The sequence below is a fragment of the Schistocerca nitens genome, chromosome 5 (assembly GCF_023898315.1).
Source record: "Schistocerca nitens isolate TAMUIC-IGC-003100 chromosome 5, iqSchNite1.1, whole genome shotgun sequence".
Lineage (NCBI taxonomy): Eukaryota > Metazoa > Arthropoda > Insecta > Orthoptera > Acrididae > Schistocerca > Schistocerca nitens.
Genome location: NC_064618.1, coordinates 57,179,021 through 57,197,187, shown reverse-complemented (window position 1 = coordinate 57,197,187; position 18,167 = coordinate 57,179,021). Strand labels below are relative to the sequence as shown.

The following is an 18,167-nucleotide window of genomic DNA, read 5'->3' as shown; positions in this document are numbered from 1 at the left end:
AACAATTCGGCATCAAAGATGGTAAACGCCGCAGGAAGCCGTACCTTGACGACTCGATCAGGGAAAACAACAGAACCAACAGAGTCCCCCTGTTTAGAGCCATCCATAAATACTGGTACATGGTCGGGATGCTGGTTTAAAATATCGTGAAATAAAGAGGTAAAAACAAACGCTGGAGTGCAGCTCCTCCGGTACTCTGACAAGTCTAAAAGGACGCTGGGCCTCTGGAGCAACCAGGGAGGCAGGCGGGTAAAACCCTGGAGTTGGGGTGCCACACGCTCCACACCAAGGGACTCAAGCAAATGCTTGGCACGAATCCCAAATGGTCTCGTTGTCCTGGGACGACTGGAAAAGAGACGTTCCATTGGCGGTCGGACAACGGTAGGGTACGCAGGGGAGGTAGGACAGGCAAGGAATTGACACACCTGTCGCACCATGAGGAGCTTCCGCCGGATGGCGAGCGGCAGTTCCCCTGCGTCAGCACACAGGCTGGGGATGGGACTGGTACGGAAGGCACCAGTGGCCAGCCTGATACCATCATGGTGTACTGCGTCAAGAATCTTCAGATACGAAGGCCTCGCTGACCCATACACGGTGCATCCATAGTCAAGAAGCGATCGGACGAAAGCCCTATAAAACTGCGGTAGACGCGCCCGATCTGCTCTCCAGGACCAATGGCTCAGACACTTCAAAATATTCAGTGCCTTCAGGGCCCGCACCTTGAGGTCTTTAAGGTGCGGCAATCACGACAACTTGGAATCAAAAGTGAGTCCCAGGAACCTCACAGTGTCGCTAAAAGGAAGAATGGTATCCCTCAGACGCAATTCAGGGGAGGTAATAGGACGTCGATAACGATTAAAATGGACACACACACATTTGTCTGCAGAAAAGGAAAAACCCGTCTTCGCAGTCCATGCCTCTAATCGCTTTATTGTAAGCTGCAACTGCCGACTAGCAGTGACAAGACCGGAGGAAGAACATAAAACAGCAAAATCGTCCACAAACAAGGAGCACTGGGCAGGACTCCGGATAGTGAATGTGATACTGTTAATGGCGACGGCAAAGAGGGTGACACTTAAAACGCTTCCCTGAGGAACACCATTCTCCTGCACGTACAAATCAGATAGCACATTACCAACCCGATAGTGAAAGAGGCGGTGGGAGAGAAAGGACCGAATGAAGATGGGGAGATGGCCACGAAAGTCCCACTGATGGATTTGATTGAGGATAAGGTGGCGTCAAGTAGTGTCATACGCCTTATTAATGTCAAAGAATACACCTAGACAATGCTGGTTACGTAGGAAGGCCTGCTGGATGGCCGCCTCAAGCCGGGTCCAGTTGTCTATAGTTGAACAACATCTCCGAAAGCCACACTGAGAGTGGCTAAGGAGCTGCCTAGTCTCGAGCAGCCAAACCAGGCGACGGTTGACCACGCGTTCCAACGTCTTCCCGACACAGCTCGTCAAAGCAATACTCCGATAACTACTGGGATGCGGTCGGTCCTTCCCCGGTTTGAGGAGGCGAATCAAAATCACCTCCCTCCACGAGTCAGGAAACGTGCCGGATAACCATATCATATTAAAAAAATTCAGGAGAACTTCCTTGGATGGCAGCAACAAGTGCTGCAGCATGCTGTACCTAATTTGATCATGACCGGGCGCAGTATCATGAGCCACAGACAGCGCCGAATCCAGTTCCCAGATTGAGAATGGGCAGTTGTATGCCCCTCTCGATGGCAGTGCGCTAGTGGCAGAAATCTGGATCACAGTTAATAGTGGCAGTAGAGTCCGCAAAATGCATGGCCAGTGTCTGGGCAATGTCTCTCAGCGCCATGAGGAGACATCCCTGATGCAGCAATGCCATGACAGGTAGTTGGCTGCGTTTCCCGGAAATCCTCCTGGTGGCTTCCCATACTTTCGTAGAACTAGTGGAGCGGGAGATGGGGTTCAAGAGCGATTGCCATGACCGTCGTTTGCTCTCTTCAATCACTCGCAGCGCCTTGGCCCTTGCCACCCGAAAGGCCGCAAGATTGTCAGCTGAGGGACGGCACTTGAAGCGGCGCAGAGCTGCACGGTGGGCTCGGATGGCTGAGCGGCACTCAGTGGTCCACCAAGGGACAGGACGCCTCTTGGGATGACCTGAGGACCGTGGGATCGACAATTCAGCAGCATGGGACATCATGGCTGTAACATGGTCGACCCATTCGTGGACGCTGGCACGGTGTTCCAAAACAGCCAGTTGGCTGAAAAGCGTCCAGTCAGCTCTGCAGAGGTGCCACCGGGGCGGCACTGGTAATGCCATAGCCTCAGCCAGGAGGCGAATACAAAGGGGGAAGTGGTCACTAGAATGGAGGTTGCAGCAACCTCCCACAGAGCAGAATCCGCGAGTGCTGGAGAGCAAAAGGAAAGGTCAATAGCTGATGACCCAGAAGCAGTACAGAAATGAGTGGGAGCACCAGAGTTGAGGATGCACAGTTCGTCAGACATCATGAGGTTTCCCAGGATGCGACCCCTGGGGCAAGTAGTCGAAGAGCCCCATAAGACATTATGAGCATTGAAGTCCCCCAGAAGAAGAAATGGGCGGGGGAGTTGGCTAATAAGGTCTGTGAGAGCCTCAGAGTCTATCGCATCCTGAGGTGGTAAGTAAAGTGAACAGACTGTGAGCCTCCGACCCACAAGAAGGTCAACTGCAACTGCTTGCAAGTCTGTAACGAGAGGGAGCTCAGATGAGGGGTGCATGTCACGGACAGAAACCGCAACACCACCCTTTGCCCTTTCCCCCGTCAGATCATCTTTCCTATATACGGTATAGCCCCGTAAAGAAGGAGCATCAGTGGCCCAAAAATGTGTCTCTTGGAGACAAAGGCACAAAGGGCACTCTCGTACAAGGAGTTGTAATTCGGCCACATGCGTCCTGAACCCATTCAGGTTCCACTGTAATATGGGAGCCAGTGATCAGGGTGGCTGAACTTTCACCCTGCCTCTGTGTTTTGGAGGAGAGCCCGTACTGGCCGGAGATTTATTCCTGGGGCGAGAAGATCGCCCCCGGTCGACATCAATGTCCATCAGCTCCGATTACGACCCACGGGAGATGTCAGACAGTACAATGGCCTCGTTATCGGACCGACCCTGACCAGTCTCCTCAGGTGGCAAAACCTTCACCTTCGGCGTCTTTGTCTTGGGGGGCTTAGAAGGCAGAGCCTTGGCAGCAGGTGGAGCTGTACCCGCCTGGGCAGAAGGCGCCATATGGGAAGAGGCAGGAAGTACCCCAATGTCAGCAACCACGGCCTTGTCCGACGTTGCGGGGAGAGCCGCAGGTTTCAAAACAACCGCAGCAGCACAAGTGCACTGGCAAACGCAGGTATTAGAGCTAACACTAGCAACCTCCGTTTGCGTAACAACAGTGGCCATTTGTACCGGTTTTTTCAGAGCGGAAGCGAAAGATGTCGTAAACACAGGAGGTTGCATGGCCTTAAAGAGCTTCTTGGCCTCACCATAGGGGATGCGCTTAGATGTTTTGATCTCCTGGATTTTCCGTTCGTCGAGATAGATGGGGCAGACCCGGCTCCAGACAGGGTGACTCCCAGAGCAATTCACGCACTTCACAGGCGATGAACAATCGGCTCCTTCATGGGCAGGCTGACCACATTTACCACAAGTGGCTATCCCATTGCACCCCAACGTAGTATGCCCAAAGCGCTGACATTTAAAACAGCGCATTGGGTTGGGGAAATATGGCCGTACTGATAAACGTAAGTAACCCGCTTTAACATGCTCTGGGAGTGTCAGGCAACTGAACGTGAGAATAAATGAGTCGGATTTGGCCTGAGCTCCCAGTTGGTGCACATCGACAGCGCAGGAAGATACGTATATATCTTCTTTTCTGTGTTTACTTCGTAGATTCTTACTTAAATTGCGTGTGAGTTTCGTATAGGAGGTGTAATTTCGAGTTTTAGTAACTGTAATCGTAAATTCAGGCAGATTGTAGCGCAGTCGTTAGGCATTTGTACAGGTTAGTTCATACATTCTTTGCGTGTTTCCCTTGCGTTATCTAGGCACGGACTCGTGTTTCAGTAACTGTTGTTCAATATCGATTAGAATGGACAGGGACTATGATTGCTGTTTTCGTATGAGGGCTGAGTTGGCATCCCTTCGCTCACAGCTGCAGGGGCGCTGAGTTCGGTCGTGCAGCTTGAGGCTGTTGCCAATGGGCACCACTGTGGGGAGCCGGACTTGGGTATCACGGGGATGTCAACCTCGTCCCGTCTGTCCCCAGATCGGTCTGCCGCTGTGGTTGCCCCGGTTGCTGCCCGCAGTGGGGCTGAGCCCTCGCCTGTGGTTGATTGGGACGTCGTTCCAAGGCGTGGCAGGCAGCGAAAGACGTCCCCGGAGGCTGATCAGAAAGCCTCCCCGGTGCGTCTAACAAACAGGTTTCAGGAACTGTCTCTGGCTGAGCCAGATGCAGCTGCCTGCCCTGTTTCAGAGGATGATTCTCAGCCTTCAAGGTCCGGGCAATCGCAGAGGGTGGGCTTATTGGTAGTTGGGAGCTCTAATGTTAGGCGCGTAATGGGGCCCCTTAGGGATATGGCGGCTAATGAGGGGAAGAAATCCGGTGTGCACTCCGTGTGCATTCCGGGTGGAGTCATTCCTGATGTGGAAAGGGTCCTTCCGGATGCCATGAAGAGCACAGGGTGCAGCCAGCTGCAGGTGGTGGCACATGTCGGCACTAATGACGTGTGTCGCTTTGGATCTGAGGAAATTCTCTCTGGATTCCAGCGGCTATCTGATTTGGTGAAAGCTGCCGGTCTTGCTTACGAGATGAAGGCAGAGTTCACCATCTGCAGCATCGTTGACAGAACCGACTGCGGACCTTTGGTGCAGAGCCGGGTGTAGGGTCTGAATCAGAGGCTCAGACGGTTTTGCGACCGTGTTGGCTGCAGATTCCTTGACTTGCGCCATAGGGAGGTGGGGTTTTGGGTTCCGCTGAATAGGTCAGGAGTTGACTACACTCAGCTGGCGGCTACACGGGTAGCGGAGGCTGTGTGGCGTGGACTGGGTGGTTCTTTAGGTTAGAAGGCCTCGGGAAAGTACAGGGTGGGCTGCAATCTCAAAGGGTGCATGGCAAATACAGGACGTGCTTGGATCAAGGAACAGTCGGAATTGTAGTTGTAAATTGTTGTAGTTGTGCTGGGAAAGTCCCTGAGCTTCAAACGCTAATAGAAAGTACAGAAGCTGAAATCGTTATAGGAACAGAAAGCTGGCTAAAGCCTGAAATAAGTTCTGCTGAAATTTTTACGAAGTCTCAGACGGTGTTCAGGAAAGATAGTTTAGGCAGAATTGGTGGTGGAGTGTTCGTGCCTGTCAGTAGTGGTTTATCTTGTAGTGAAGTCGAAGTAGATACTCCGTGCGAAATGGTATGGGTGGAGGCTATACTTAACATCCGACCTAAGTTAATAATTGGCTCCTTCTACCGACCCCCCAGACTCCGATGATATAGTTGCTGAACAGTTCAGAGAAAATCTGAGTCTCGTAACAAATAAATACCCAACTCATACGGTTATAGTTAGTGGGGACTTCAACCTTCCCTCGATATGTTGGCAAAAATACTTGTTCAAAACCAGAGGTAGGCAGAAAACATCTTCCGAGATCGTCCTAAATGCTTTCTCCGAAAATTATTTCGAGCAGTTAGTCCACGAACCCACGCGAATTGTAAATGGTTGCAAAAACACACTTGACCTCTTAGCCACAAGCAATCCAGAGCTAATAGAGAGCATCATGACTGATACAGGGATTAGTGATCACAAGGTCATTGCAGCTAGGCTCAATACCGTTTCTTCCAAATCCACCAGAAACAAACTCAAAATAATTTTATTTAAAAAAGCGTATAAAGTGTCACTAGAAGCCTTCCTAAGAGCCAATCTCCATTCCTTCCGAACTGACTATGCAAATGTAGACGAGATGTGGCTCAAATTCAAAGGTATAGTAGCAACAGTAATTGAGAGATTCATACCTCCTAAATTGGTAAGAGATGGAACTGATCCCCCATGGTACACAAAACAGGTCCGAACGCTGTTGCAGAGGCAACGGAAAAAGCATGCGAAGTTCAGAAGAACGCGAAATCCCGAAGATTGGCGAAAATTTACAGACGCGCGAAATTTGGCACGGACTTCAATGCGAGATGCCTTTAATAGGTTCCACAACGAAACATTGTCTCGAAATTTGGTAGAAAATCCGAAGAAATTCTGGTCGTATGTAAAGTACACAAGCGGCAAGACGCAGTCAATACCTTCGCTGCGCAGTGCCGATGGTACTGTTACCGACGACTGTGCCGCTAAAGCGGAGTTATTGAACGCAGTTTTCCGAAATTCCTTCACCAGGGAAGACGAATGGAATATTCCAGAATTTGAAACACGAAAAGCTGCTAACATGAGTTTCTTAGAAGTAGATACCTTAGGGGTTGCGAAGCAACTCAAATCGCTTGATACGGGCAAGTCTTCAGCAATCATATACAACCGCTCGCTCACCGATAGATCTGTACCTACAGATTGGAAAATTGCGCAGGTCCCACCAGTGTTTAAGAGTGGTACGAGTAATCCATCGAACTACAGACCTATATCATTGATGTCGGTTTGCAGTAGGGTTCTGGAGCATATACTGTATTCAAACATTATGAATCACCTCGAAGGGAACGATCTATTGATACGTAATCGGCATGGTTTCAGAAAACACCGTTCTTGTGCAACGCAGCTAGCTCTTTATTCGCACGAAGTAATGGCCGCTATCGACAGGGGATCGCAAGTTGATTCCGTATTTCTAGATTTCCAGAAAACTTTTGACACCGTTCCGCACAAGCGACTTCTAATCAAGCTGCGTGCCTATGGGGTATCGTCTCAGTTGTGCGACTGGATTCGTGATTTCCTGTCAGGAAGGTCGCAGTTCGTAGTAATAGACGGCAAATCTTCGAGTAAAACTGAAGTGATATCAGGTGTTCCCCAGGGAAGCGTCCTGGGATCTCTGCTGTTCCTGATCTATATAAATGACCTGGGTGACAATCTGATCAGTTCTCTTAGGTTTTTCGCAGATGATGCTGTCATTTACCGTCTAGTAAGATCATCCGAAGACCAGTATCAGTTGCAAAGTGGTTTAGAAAAGATTGCTGTATGGTGTGGCAGGTGGCAGTTGACGCTAAATAACGAAAAGTGTGAGGTGATCCACATGAGTTCCAAAAGAAATCCGTTGGAATTCGATTACTCGATAAATAGTACAATTCTCAAGGCTGTCAATTCAACTAAGTACCTAGGTCTTAAAATTACGAACAACTTCAGTTGGAAAGACCTAATAGATAATATTGTGGGGAAGGCGAGCCAAAGGTTGCGTTTCATTGGCAGGACACTTAGAAGATGCAAGTCCACTAAAGAGACAGCTTACACTACACTCGTTCGTCCTCTGTTAGAATATTGCTGCGCGGTGTGGGATACTTACCAGGTGGGATTGACGGAGGACATTGAAAGGGTGCAAAAAAGGGCAGCTCGTTTTGTATTATCACGTGATAGGGGAGAGAGTGCGGCAGATATGATACGCGAGTTGGGATGGAAGTCATTAAAGCAAAGACGTTTTTCGTCGCGGCGAGATGTACACTCCTGGAAATGGAAAAAAGAACACATTGACACCGGTGTGTCAGACCCACCATACTTGCTCCGGACACTGCGAGAGGGCTGTACAAGCAATGATCACACGCACGGCACAGCGGACACACCAGGACCCGCGGTGTTGGCCGTCGAATGGCGCTAGCTGCGCAGCATTTGTGCACCGCCGCCGTCAGTGTCAGCCAGTTTGCCGTGGCATACGGAGCTCCATCGCAGTCTTTAACACTGGTAGCATGCCGCGACAGCGTGGACGTGAACCGTATGTGCAGTTGACGGACTTTGAGCGAGGGCGTATAGTGGGCATGCGGGAGGCCGGGTGGACGTACCGCCGAATTGCTCAACACGTGGGGCGTGAGGTCTCCACAGTACATCGATGTTGTCGCCAGTGGTCGGCGGAAGGTGCACGTGCCCGTCGACTTGGGACAGGACCGCAGCGACGCACGGATGCACGCCAAGACCGTAGGATCCTACGCAGTGCGGTAGGGGACCGCACCGCCACTTCCCAGCAAATTAGGGACACTGTTGCTCCTGGGGTACCGGCGAGTACCATTCGCAACCGTCTCCATGAAGCTGGGCTACGGTCCCGCACACCGTTAGGCCGTCTTCCGCTCACGCCCCAACATCGTGCTGCCCGCCTCCAGTGGTGTCGCGACAGACGTGAATGGAGGAACGAATGGAGACGTGTCGTCTTCAGCGAAGAGAGTCGCTTCTGCCTTGGTGCCAATGATGGTCGTATGCGTGTTTGGCGCCGTGCAGGTGAGCGCCACAATCAGGACTGCATACGACCGAGGCACACAGGGCCAACACCCGGCATCATGGTGTGGGGAGCGATCTCCTACACTGGCCGTACACCACTGGTGATCGTCGAGGGGACACTGAATAGTGCACGGTACATCCAAACCGTCATCGAACCCATCGTTCTACCATTCCTAGACCGGCAAGGGAACTTGCTGTTCCAACAGGACAATGCACGTCCGCATGTATCCCGTGCCACCCAACGTGCTCTAGAAGGTGTAAGTCAACTACCCTGGCCAGCAAGATCTCCGGATCTGTCCCCCATTGAGCATGTTTGGGACTGGATGAAGCGTCGTCTCACGCGGTCTGCACGTCCAGCACGAACGCTGGTCCAACTGAGGCGCCAGGTGGAAATGGCATGGCAAGCCGTTCCACAGGACTACATCCAGCATCTCTACGATCGTCTCCATGGGAGAATAGCAGCCTGCATTGCTGCGAAAGGTGGATATACGTACACTGTACTAGTGCCGACATTGTGCATGCTCTGTTGCCTGTGTCTATGTGCCTGTGGTTCTGTCAGTGTGATCATGTGATGTATCTGACCCCAGGAATGTGTCAATAAAGTTTCCCCTTCCTGGGACAATGAATTCACGGTGTTCTTATTTCAATTTCCAGGAGTGTATTTACGAAATTTCAGTCATCAACTTTCTCTTCCGAATGCGAAAATATTTTATTGAGCCCAACCTGCATAGGTAGGAATGATCATCAAAATAAAATAAGAGAAATCAGAGCTCGAACAGAAAGGTTTAGGTGTTCGTTTTTCCCGCGCGCTGTTCTGGAGTGGAATGGCAGAGAGATAGTATGATTGTAGTTCGATGAACCCTCTGCCAAGCACTTAAATGTGAATTGCAGAGTAATCATGTAGATGTAGATGTAGATGTAGACTATGTCCCCATCGACTCGTTTCATAATATGCTGCACGTCAACAATACCTTCGTCAGCCCACTCAGATTTCAACTCGTCTTTGGGGATATCCACCAAGTCTCTACATGTCACAACACCCTTACTATAGTTCAAAGTGGAGTGGAGCTCCGTCTCGATAGCGTACTCTCCAAAACATGTTGCTTTCCGAAGAGAAGCGACTTGACGGGAACTAGAAGTCTCAACTAACAGAGTCCCATTTGCGCAGTCGCTTCACAGTGTTTCTGCAACTCCCTCAAGACCCTTGTGGATGTAAAAGGGAGAAACCCTCTCAAAGCTACCATCCTTCCGTTTGACAATCAAAAACACATCCTGGTTATCAGCATGTGCTCTGTTACCACAGTCTGATAAATCTCTAGTAACACCAGGCGCTGGAGGACTCGCAGCACGAAGTCGCTTTTTCGATGGGGTGTGTTTTCCTACCAGTGGCCCACCCAATCCACTGGTAAGGGGAAACGTAGAGGTCGAAGGGTCCGTTGCGGTCACACGAGCAGCTAGGGAACTAAAGGTCCGCTCAGACAGAGCCCCATGTGCCTGAGTAAGCCTTATACAACTGGGGTGCGGCAGGTGCCCCAGAGGTTGCCTGCTTGCGACTGTTCCACCCCAACAGCCATGGATCTTATAGGCGCGCACTCACCGTAAGATTGAGGGCTTTTTTATAGAGGTTGACCTTCCTCGCAATCCAGGCGGTCGAGCTAAGATTACAATTCCCCGCAGCACACAACATTCCACCGCCGCGCCATACGGTGGTCGCTGAAGCATGTCCGGGGGTTACAGTGACAGGAGACTGGCGGCGCTGACCAGTCCCCAGCTCAGGACCCCGGGGTCGCCAAGCCCGTACCCAGGAAATGAATGCTGAGCCCCTGGGGGCCGCAGGATTCGAACGTGCGACCGTAGCTGTCGTTCGGTTCCAGACTGTAGCGCCTAGAACCGCTCGGCCACCCAGGCCGGCTTGTCTTTATTAACTTATTCTAGTATTGGACCTTCTCAGTCCATTTTCAAATCATTCACATAAGTCATACAACAGCATCCATTCAGTGGCGGGAACGCTGGTCTGTTGTATGTGACCGAGTGCAACATATTATTCACAAAACAGTCCTGCAGGGCTGCATGCAGCGAAATAATTATAAATTATATACTGCACTAAGCCACACAGACACACACACACACACACACACACACAACCGCTCCCCCCCCTCCCCCCCCCCCCCCCCCCCACACACACACGCGCCGTGTCTGCAGCGTTCACACGTAATGAATGTTGTTGTTTGAGCTGTGTGGGTGATTTGAAGGAGAAGAGAACGTCCCGTCGACAACGAGGTCATTAGAGACGGAGCACAAGCTCGGATTAGGGAAATAGGGGGAAGGAAATCGGCCGTGCTCTTTCAAGGGAACCATCCCTGCATTTTTCCCTGAAGCGGTTTATAGAAATCTCGGAAAACCTAAATCAGGATTGCCGGACGCAGATTTGAACCGTCGCCCTCCCGAATGCGAGTCCTGTGTGCTAACCACTGCGCCACTTCGCTCGGTCCGGTGATTTGAAAATGGACTGAAAAGGTCCGAAACTGGCCATCAGTTACTAAAGACAGACTTCAACTCGGACGGTTTTTTACAATTTTGTTGAATTATTTCAAGTTGCTGCCTTGTTGCCATCCAGTATCCTGGAAGTAAGGAACAGCAGCACCATAGGTGTAGTGAGACACTCAGAACGGGTTCCTCTGTGTGGGTTTTCACATAGTAGAGTTCGTAACCCAGCCATAAATGAGAAAGGGAATGATGGAGCCACCGTGGACCATTCCCAGTAAATATGAGCACAAGATGCCCATGTGTTGAATCAGTGGTAGACCACTGTTGTTCAGCTATTTAGGCGGAATGGTGTTTAAATTTTTACTGGATGTGGAAACACAGGTATCAGTAGCAAGTGAGGCTATACTTGCTGTAAAGAATTTGAACCCAGGCCAACTGGCTCTGAGCACTATGGGACTCAACATCTTAGGTCATAAGTCCCCTAGAACTTAGAACTACTTAAACCTAACTAACCTAAGGACATCACACACACCCATACCCGAGGCAGGATTCGAACCTGCGACCGTAGCAGTCCCGCGGTTCCGGGCTGCAGCGCCAGAACCGCATGACCACCGCGGCCGGCAACCCAGGCCATTACAGACTAAATGGCATAAGTGGGGGTAATATTCATTCACTCGGTTCTGTACTTGCGTGAAAGTAGTTTCGTGGGTTGGCAAAAGTTACGCAGTCATCCTTGGATTGGATTGTTTGAGTAAACATCAGGCCACAGAGAATCTGGAACGACACGTAGTACAGTTGGGTGGGACATCTTTGTGTTCAGGTTTTACTGCCTCATAAACAGTAATGCTGCAAGGCACGCCCCGTACGTCAGGGAAGACAATTAAACTGTGTGCATGGTCCCTCAGACTCGACTTATAGGCTAAAACACTGAAGGCACAGGGAAGCTAGTCTGGGTAGACGTAAGAGCATATTTTTCAGTTAATATATTGTGTGTAATTGAACCTTTAGCGGAAGACCCGGAACAAGACAATGCACAGGACTTTGTATGCCATAATTTGCTGTATGTAGAAAAGATTGACAGAAGTCGAGCAGTGTAAATAATTGTAGGTCAATGGAAGTGGAACTATCACTATGTGCACTGATAAATAATGTGGAAAAGTTAGAGGAAGAAAAATTAGCTTGATACTTCAGTGTAAGGTGTTCTAAACCTAGACAGTCTGCTGACGTAACCACATGGTAGGGAAAAGTGTTGCATCTGAAAAATGAGTAATAGGGAGATAATGGAAAAACCGGTATTGGAATAATGAGAATTATTCAACCCTCTCGGACCACTTACAACTGTGCCAATAACACATCGTTGTTTTCTCACTGGGAATGAACTGGCAGTGTACAACAAACCATTACAAGATTCACATCACCTCTAATCAATCGTGAACTAATTTATAAACCAATACCTTCATGACATAATAATGGAAGAGAGTACCAGTCTATGGGTGCATTTTAAGCCAGGATATATATCAGGCAGGACACTCAACAGCCTTTGCTTCTAGGCTGTAGAACAAGGCAGAAAAGAATTACTCGACTACAGCGAAGGAGATACTGAGCGTGCTTCGTGGTATAATGGTATCACACATTTTCGTTGATACCAGTATGGTAGGTATTTAAAAATCGTAACAGATCACACAGCATTAAAATGGCTGATGGACATTTAAGATCTTACTTGTCTTAGGGTCTTACTTTTTCGTGCGTTTAATTTTGAAATAGTACATCCTCCTAGGAAAACACATGGACATGCTGATGGAAAACAAAGTACATTGATCAAACTAGAAAACTGAACAATAACAATTATGAGTTATTAAAACTGTAGAAAAATGTCAAAGTTGCACAGAGTTTGTCTTTATTAACTGATACTACTTCTGGACCTTTTCAGTCAGTTTTCAAATCATCTACATGTGTTAGTACGTATTCGTATATATGCAGACTAGCGGTGTGAGGCTAAGGATGCTGAATGGTATTGCAGTGTAAACCCAGTTGTGTGCTGGTGATGATGAATTACACAGACAAACAAAGTGCAGGCGACATAGTATCTAGCCAGCAAGTTTACATGATCAAGTGTTAAGGCAGATGCGCAAATCTATCTTAGCAGGCATGGACGTTGTGGAACTACTGAAGAATTTGTTAATGTGCTGCGGGAAATTATTGGTGGGAGAACATGTAAGCAAGTTGTGGAGCAATATGTGAAAAACTGCACAGCCTTTTCACGAAAAGATGAGCTTTGTCATGAGAAAATTGCAATACTCAGATTTTCATAGGCTGACACAAGTCCAGTTGATTGGTATTGATATTGACAGACCATTCACACAGACATTGGCAGGGTATCGATGTGTTTTAACTATATTAGATCACTTAATGGTGAACGACTAAATTTTAAAATCTGGGCACTGGAGAGTAAGATAACTGAGTGCGGAACCAGTTTCATGTCAGAGTTAATGAAACTGCTTCAAAGGCTCTTGTGGATTCGAAATTGCCAACGAGTGCATTATATACACAAGTGATTGGAAGACAATAAATGCACACAATCATAGTGAAAATGCTAAGTCGATTACCATAGTGACTAGCACACTTAACAGTCGTATATGGTAGCAGCCCGTAGTTCAAAAGTGCATCAAAATACGGAATGCAGAAACCCTGGACTGGCAGGAAGGCATGCAAAAAGAGAAGGCCAAACTACCCAAGTATCGTGTTGGGCAATGGGTAATAGTGCTAACTTCAGTGTTCCAGAGGGATCGATGTTATGTGATGTCACATGTTTAGTATATTATGAAGTGTGTATCTATCACAGTAACAGTTGTTTGTGAATCAGTTATGCAGGTTTGTAAAATATGTTAGCGTTGAGTGTTTATATGTGTTAGTCTTGGCTATTTGGAATCAAGCTTAAATATCCAGGTTTGTAAAATATGTTAGCGTTGAATGTTTATATGTGTTAGTCTTGGCTATTTGGAATCAAGCTTAAATATCCTTTATAATTATGGATTGGACTGTTTGATAATTCAGTATATTCATTCAAAATGATGGGATCTCTGAAAAAGTTTGTGTGGTTGAAGGTATATGTCATACTACTGGTTGTGCCTGACAGGAAGAGGCAGAAATTACTCTCCAGAACTACATCCTTATACACCATTTCTTACTTACTACACAATATTCCCTTCTACATTGTCCCTAGAGAGAATCTGAGCTACCTGAATGCTGCCGTGTGCACTTCTAGCCTCCTTGGACCAAATGGCAGCTGCCCAGACTGGTCCGATCTCGATTGAGCAAATTTTTTGGCACATACAACAAGATCATAATGAATATCCAGCTGAGACTTATCACTTGGAGAAACTGCATGTCAACGACATTCGTAAGTGTGCTAATGATAGGCTCCATCTGTAGCTGTCTGAAGTGTAGAATCCCACACCTTTCACCTGCAGGCTAATACTATCGGATACCCTGACGGCAAAGGGACTCCCATGCATGGTATGAGCGAAAGACTAACTGAATGAACTGTGAAAATTTAACTAGTTCCAAGTACGGCAGTAGAAAGAATTCAGAGGGTCAAATTCTTCCAAGAGAAGAAGAGTGTGATGGTGTGAGCTTAATGCAATGTGCCTCATTACCACCAGCAGCCACTTGCTGTGATCTGCCTGTGAAACATTGTGCCACAGCACCCATCCTAGGCCCTGCTTCCCGCCTGTCGATCAGTGATCAGTGTATTACCGAAATCAGGGACATTTCAGCATCCAGCATGCGCGACATTTGCGACAGCTATGCTAGTACAAACACACTTTGGCTCGTATAAGTACAGGCCTTCTAGCCAGGCTGGTCATTTAATTCGGCTGATGAGGGATTTAGTTGGCATCTGTTGTAAAACTGCTGCCAGGCCACTACCGCTACACCATCAACCTGACCGGATAGCCAACCAGGGGGTCCAGTCAGAGTAGTGATCGAACTGAGGCACTCCGAGCTACCGAGCCACTGGTCATCCACCAGTGCCAGATGTCAGATCGGGGCTCGCATACCGCACGTCATGGCTGTGGCAGGCTGCCAGCACATCCTGAATTAGACTATGCTTTTCGAATCTGCAGTCTGCCCCATCAGCTCTTGAGGCAGGTCAGCCACTGGCTGAGAATGTTTACCATCAAGTTCACTCCACATCCGGACCGTGCTGGGTATGGCAGCTGCTGGCATCTTCACGACAGTGCTCCACTGCTGAAGTCCATTGGTAGATGCACAATAACCAACGACTTCCAAGTGTGTGCATGGGTAATTAATACAACCTGTTGGAAAGCGAGCTGCTTGTAGCTCACCCGAACCTGTGAACGTCCTCGACGCCCTCCAAGATGGAGAAGAACCAAGAAAACATACTGGACTGAAATTCAGTTGAATGAATGAATACTAAAAGAAATTTAAGGAAAAACGCTGTTGATTGATATTATACAAAGAGGAAAACTGAATTAATTGGACACCTAATTCGACGTAAAACCGTCACAAAATAAATCGAAAATCCTTGGAGAAAATCGAGAAAAAAAGCCGAGAACATTCATATTACAGTAAGGTTATGAGTGGAATGAAGTGCAGCAACGACAAAGTAAAAATAAAAAAAAACACATAAGACATTTTTTACGAAACGTTTGGTAATAAAAATTTCCCTTTCACCTTTCGTCGGTTCTACCATTGTCATTTATGGTGTAGGCTCACTGCTTCAGGCTGTCTACGTTCGTGATACTTGAACACTGATATCCAAAAGTAAAATTAGCAAAAAACAATGAAAATTGATGCCCTCATGTCAGAGTAAAAACTGTTCCGATACTCTAATGTATTTTGATCGCCACACAGTAGCTGGAGCATCAGAATGCCTTGCGGCTTACGGCTGGAGGCAGTTGTCCAGAGCCGTACAGACAACGTGTCAGGGCTGGTGCTGCGCTTACCTGGAAGATCTCGACGTCGAGGAAGACCCAGTCGCCTCTGGTCATGCCCAGTGCGTGCGCCGCCAACATGAACTTCCGCACCAGCACTCCCCGCACGCTCAGGATGACCACTGCAACACGGCCAAACGCGTCACAGTTACCTCACAAGCATCGCGCGTGCTCTGTCATAGGCGTTTACCCAAGCGCTTACGCTTCTTTACACTTACAATTTTTTGTACGCAGCTATTAATGTGTGAAATCTTATGGGATTTAACTGCTAAGGTCATCAGTCCCTAAGCTTACACACCACTTAACCTAAATTATCCTAAGGAGAAACACACACACCCATGCCCGAGGGAGGACTCGAACATCCGCCGGGACCAGCCGCACAGTCGCAGCTATTATCCTCTCTGCAAATTTCGGGAAGCGTTCTCAAAATTTATGTGTACATACTGAGCATGAACTCCAATAATAAATTGTCAGACAGTGATCAGGTTTCTCCTACAGGGAAGCTGTAGCGGTAAATCTACTCTCCCTACCATTTCCTAATGAAACCAGAGTTTCCATTTCTTCCGCTCTCGAAAAAATAAAATTCGACGTTAAATACAGACAAGATTCAGGCGGTGAAGTCTTATAATATATTAATGGGGATGTGGCGTAACAGCAAGGCCAGTAGCACACATACACTAAGGCGACAGAAGACATGGAACAGCGATTTGCACATATATAGACGGCTGTAGTATCGTGTACACGAGGTACAAAAGCGCAGTGCATTGGCAGGGCTGTCATTTGTACTCAGGAGATTTGTGGAGAAAGGTTCCCGGCGTGGTGAAGGCCGCATGACAGGAATCAACAGACTTGGAACGCGGAATGGTGGTTGGAGCTAGACGTAGATGACTTTCCCTTTGGGAAATCGTTAGTCAACTCAATATTTCGAGATCCACAGGGTCAAGACTGTGCCGAGAATACCAGACTTCAGGTATTACCTTTCACCACGGACAACGCAGTTGCCGACGACCTTCATTTAACGATCGAGAGCAGCGGCGTTTGGATAGAGTTTTCGAAATTACGAGACAAGCAACTCTGCGTGAGCGTTAGGAGAATAAGCCGAAATTTGGTGTTAATGGGCTGTGGCAGCAGAGGACCGACGCGACTGCCTTTGCTAACAGCACTACATTGCAGAATGAGATTTTCACTCTGCAGTGGAGTGTGCGCTGATATGAAACTTCCTGGCAGATTAAAACTGTGTGCCGGACCGAGACTCGAACTCGGCACCTTTACCTTTCGCGGGAAAGTGCTCTACCAACTGAGCTACCCAAGCACGACTCACGCCCCGTCCTCACAGCTTTACTTCTGCCAGTTCTCGTCTCGTTCCGTCTGGAAGGTAGGAGATGAGATACTGACAGAAGTAAAGCTGTGAGGACGGGGCGTGACTCGTGCTTGGGTAGGTCAGTTTGTAGAGCACTTACCCGCGAAAGGCAAACGTCCCGAGTTCGAGTCTCGGTCCTGCACCCAGTTTTAATCTTCCAAGAAGTTTCAGCACTACATTGCCTGGGCTCGTCACCAAATCGGTCGGACCCTAGACGACTGGGAAACTGTGACCTGGTCTGATGAGTCCCGATTTCAGTTGGCCAGAGCTGATGGTAGTGTTCGATTTTGGCGCAGACCCCACCAAGCCATTGACCCAGGTTTGTCAGTGAGGTACTGTGCAAGCTGATGGTGACACCATAATGTTGTCAGTTGTGTTTAATGGAATGGACAGGGTCCTCTAGTCCAAATGAACCGATCATTGACTGGAAATGGTTATGTTCGACTACTTGGCCACTATTTGCAGCAGTTCATGAACTTCATCTTCCCGGACAACGATGAAATTGTCACTGAGTCACATTTGTTCGCGATAGGTTTTTAGAACATTCTGGACAATTCGAGCGAATTAGTTGGTCACCTTGTTCGCCTGACATGAATCTTGTCGAACATTAATGGGGCATAATGGAAAGGCCAGTTCGTGCACAAAATCCTGCTTCGGCAACACTTGCGCAGTTATGGACGGCTATAGATGCAGCATGGCTCAGTATTCCTGCAGGGAACATCCGACGACTTGTTGAGTCCATACCACGTCGAGTTGTTGCATTACGCCAACAAAAGGAGGTTCGACACCATATTAGGAGGTATCCCATGTCTCTAGTCACCTCGGTGTATAACATAGTCAGACTCCCATTTTGGCTCCAGAGTAGAAACACATTTCCATGTGCACACCTGACAAATATATATTTTGCAGAGAACTAGGGAGGAAAGATTGAGCTAATAAAAAAATCGTCGTATTTTCTATATGC

General features: G+C 48.3%; 1 protein-coding gene across 1 annotated transcript in view; it reads right to left on the bottom strand.

Annotated features, from left to right (window-relative positions):
- LOC126260276 (atrial natriuretic peptide receptor 1-like) overlaps window positions 1-18,167 on the bottom strand; it is an 875,013-nt gene that overhangs the window by 250,181 nt on the left and 606,665 nt on the right. The window contains exon 6 of the mRNA XM_049957602.1: window positions 15,856-15,965. Coding sequence (XP_049813559.1) covers window positions 15,856-15,965 — 110 coding nt within the window. The remainder of the gene's footprint in view (window positions 1-15,855; window positions 15,966-18,167) is intronic.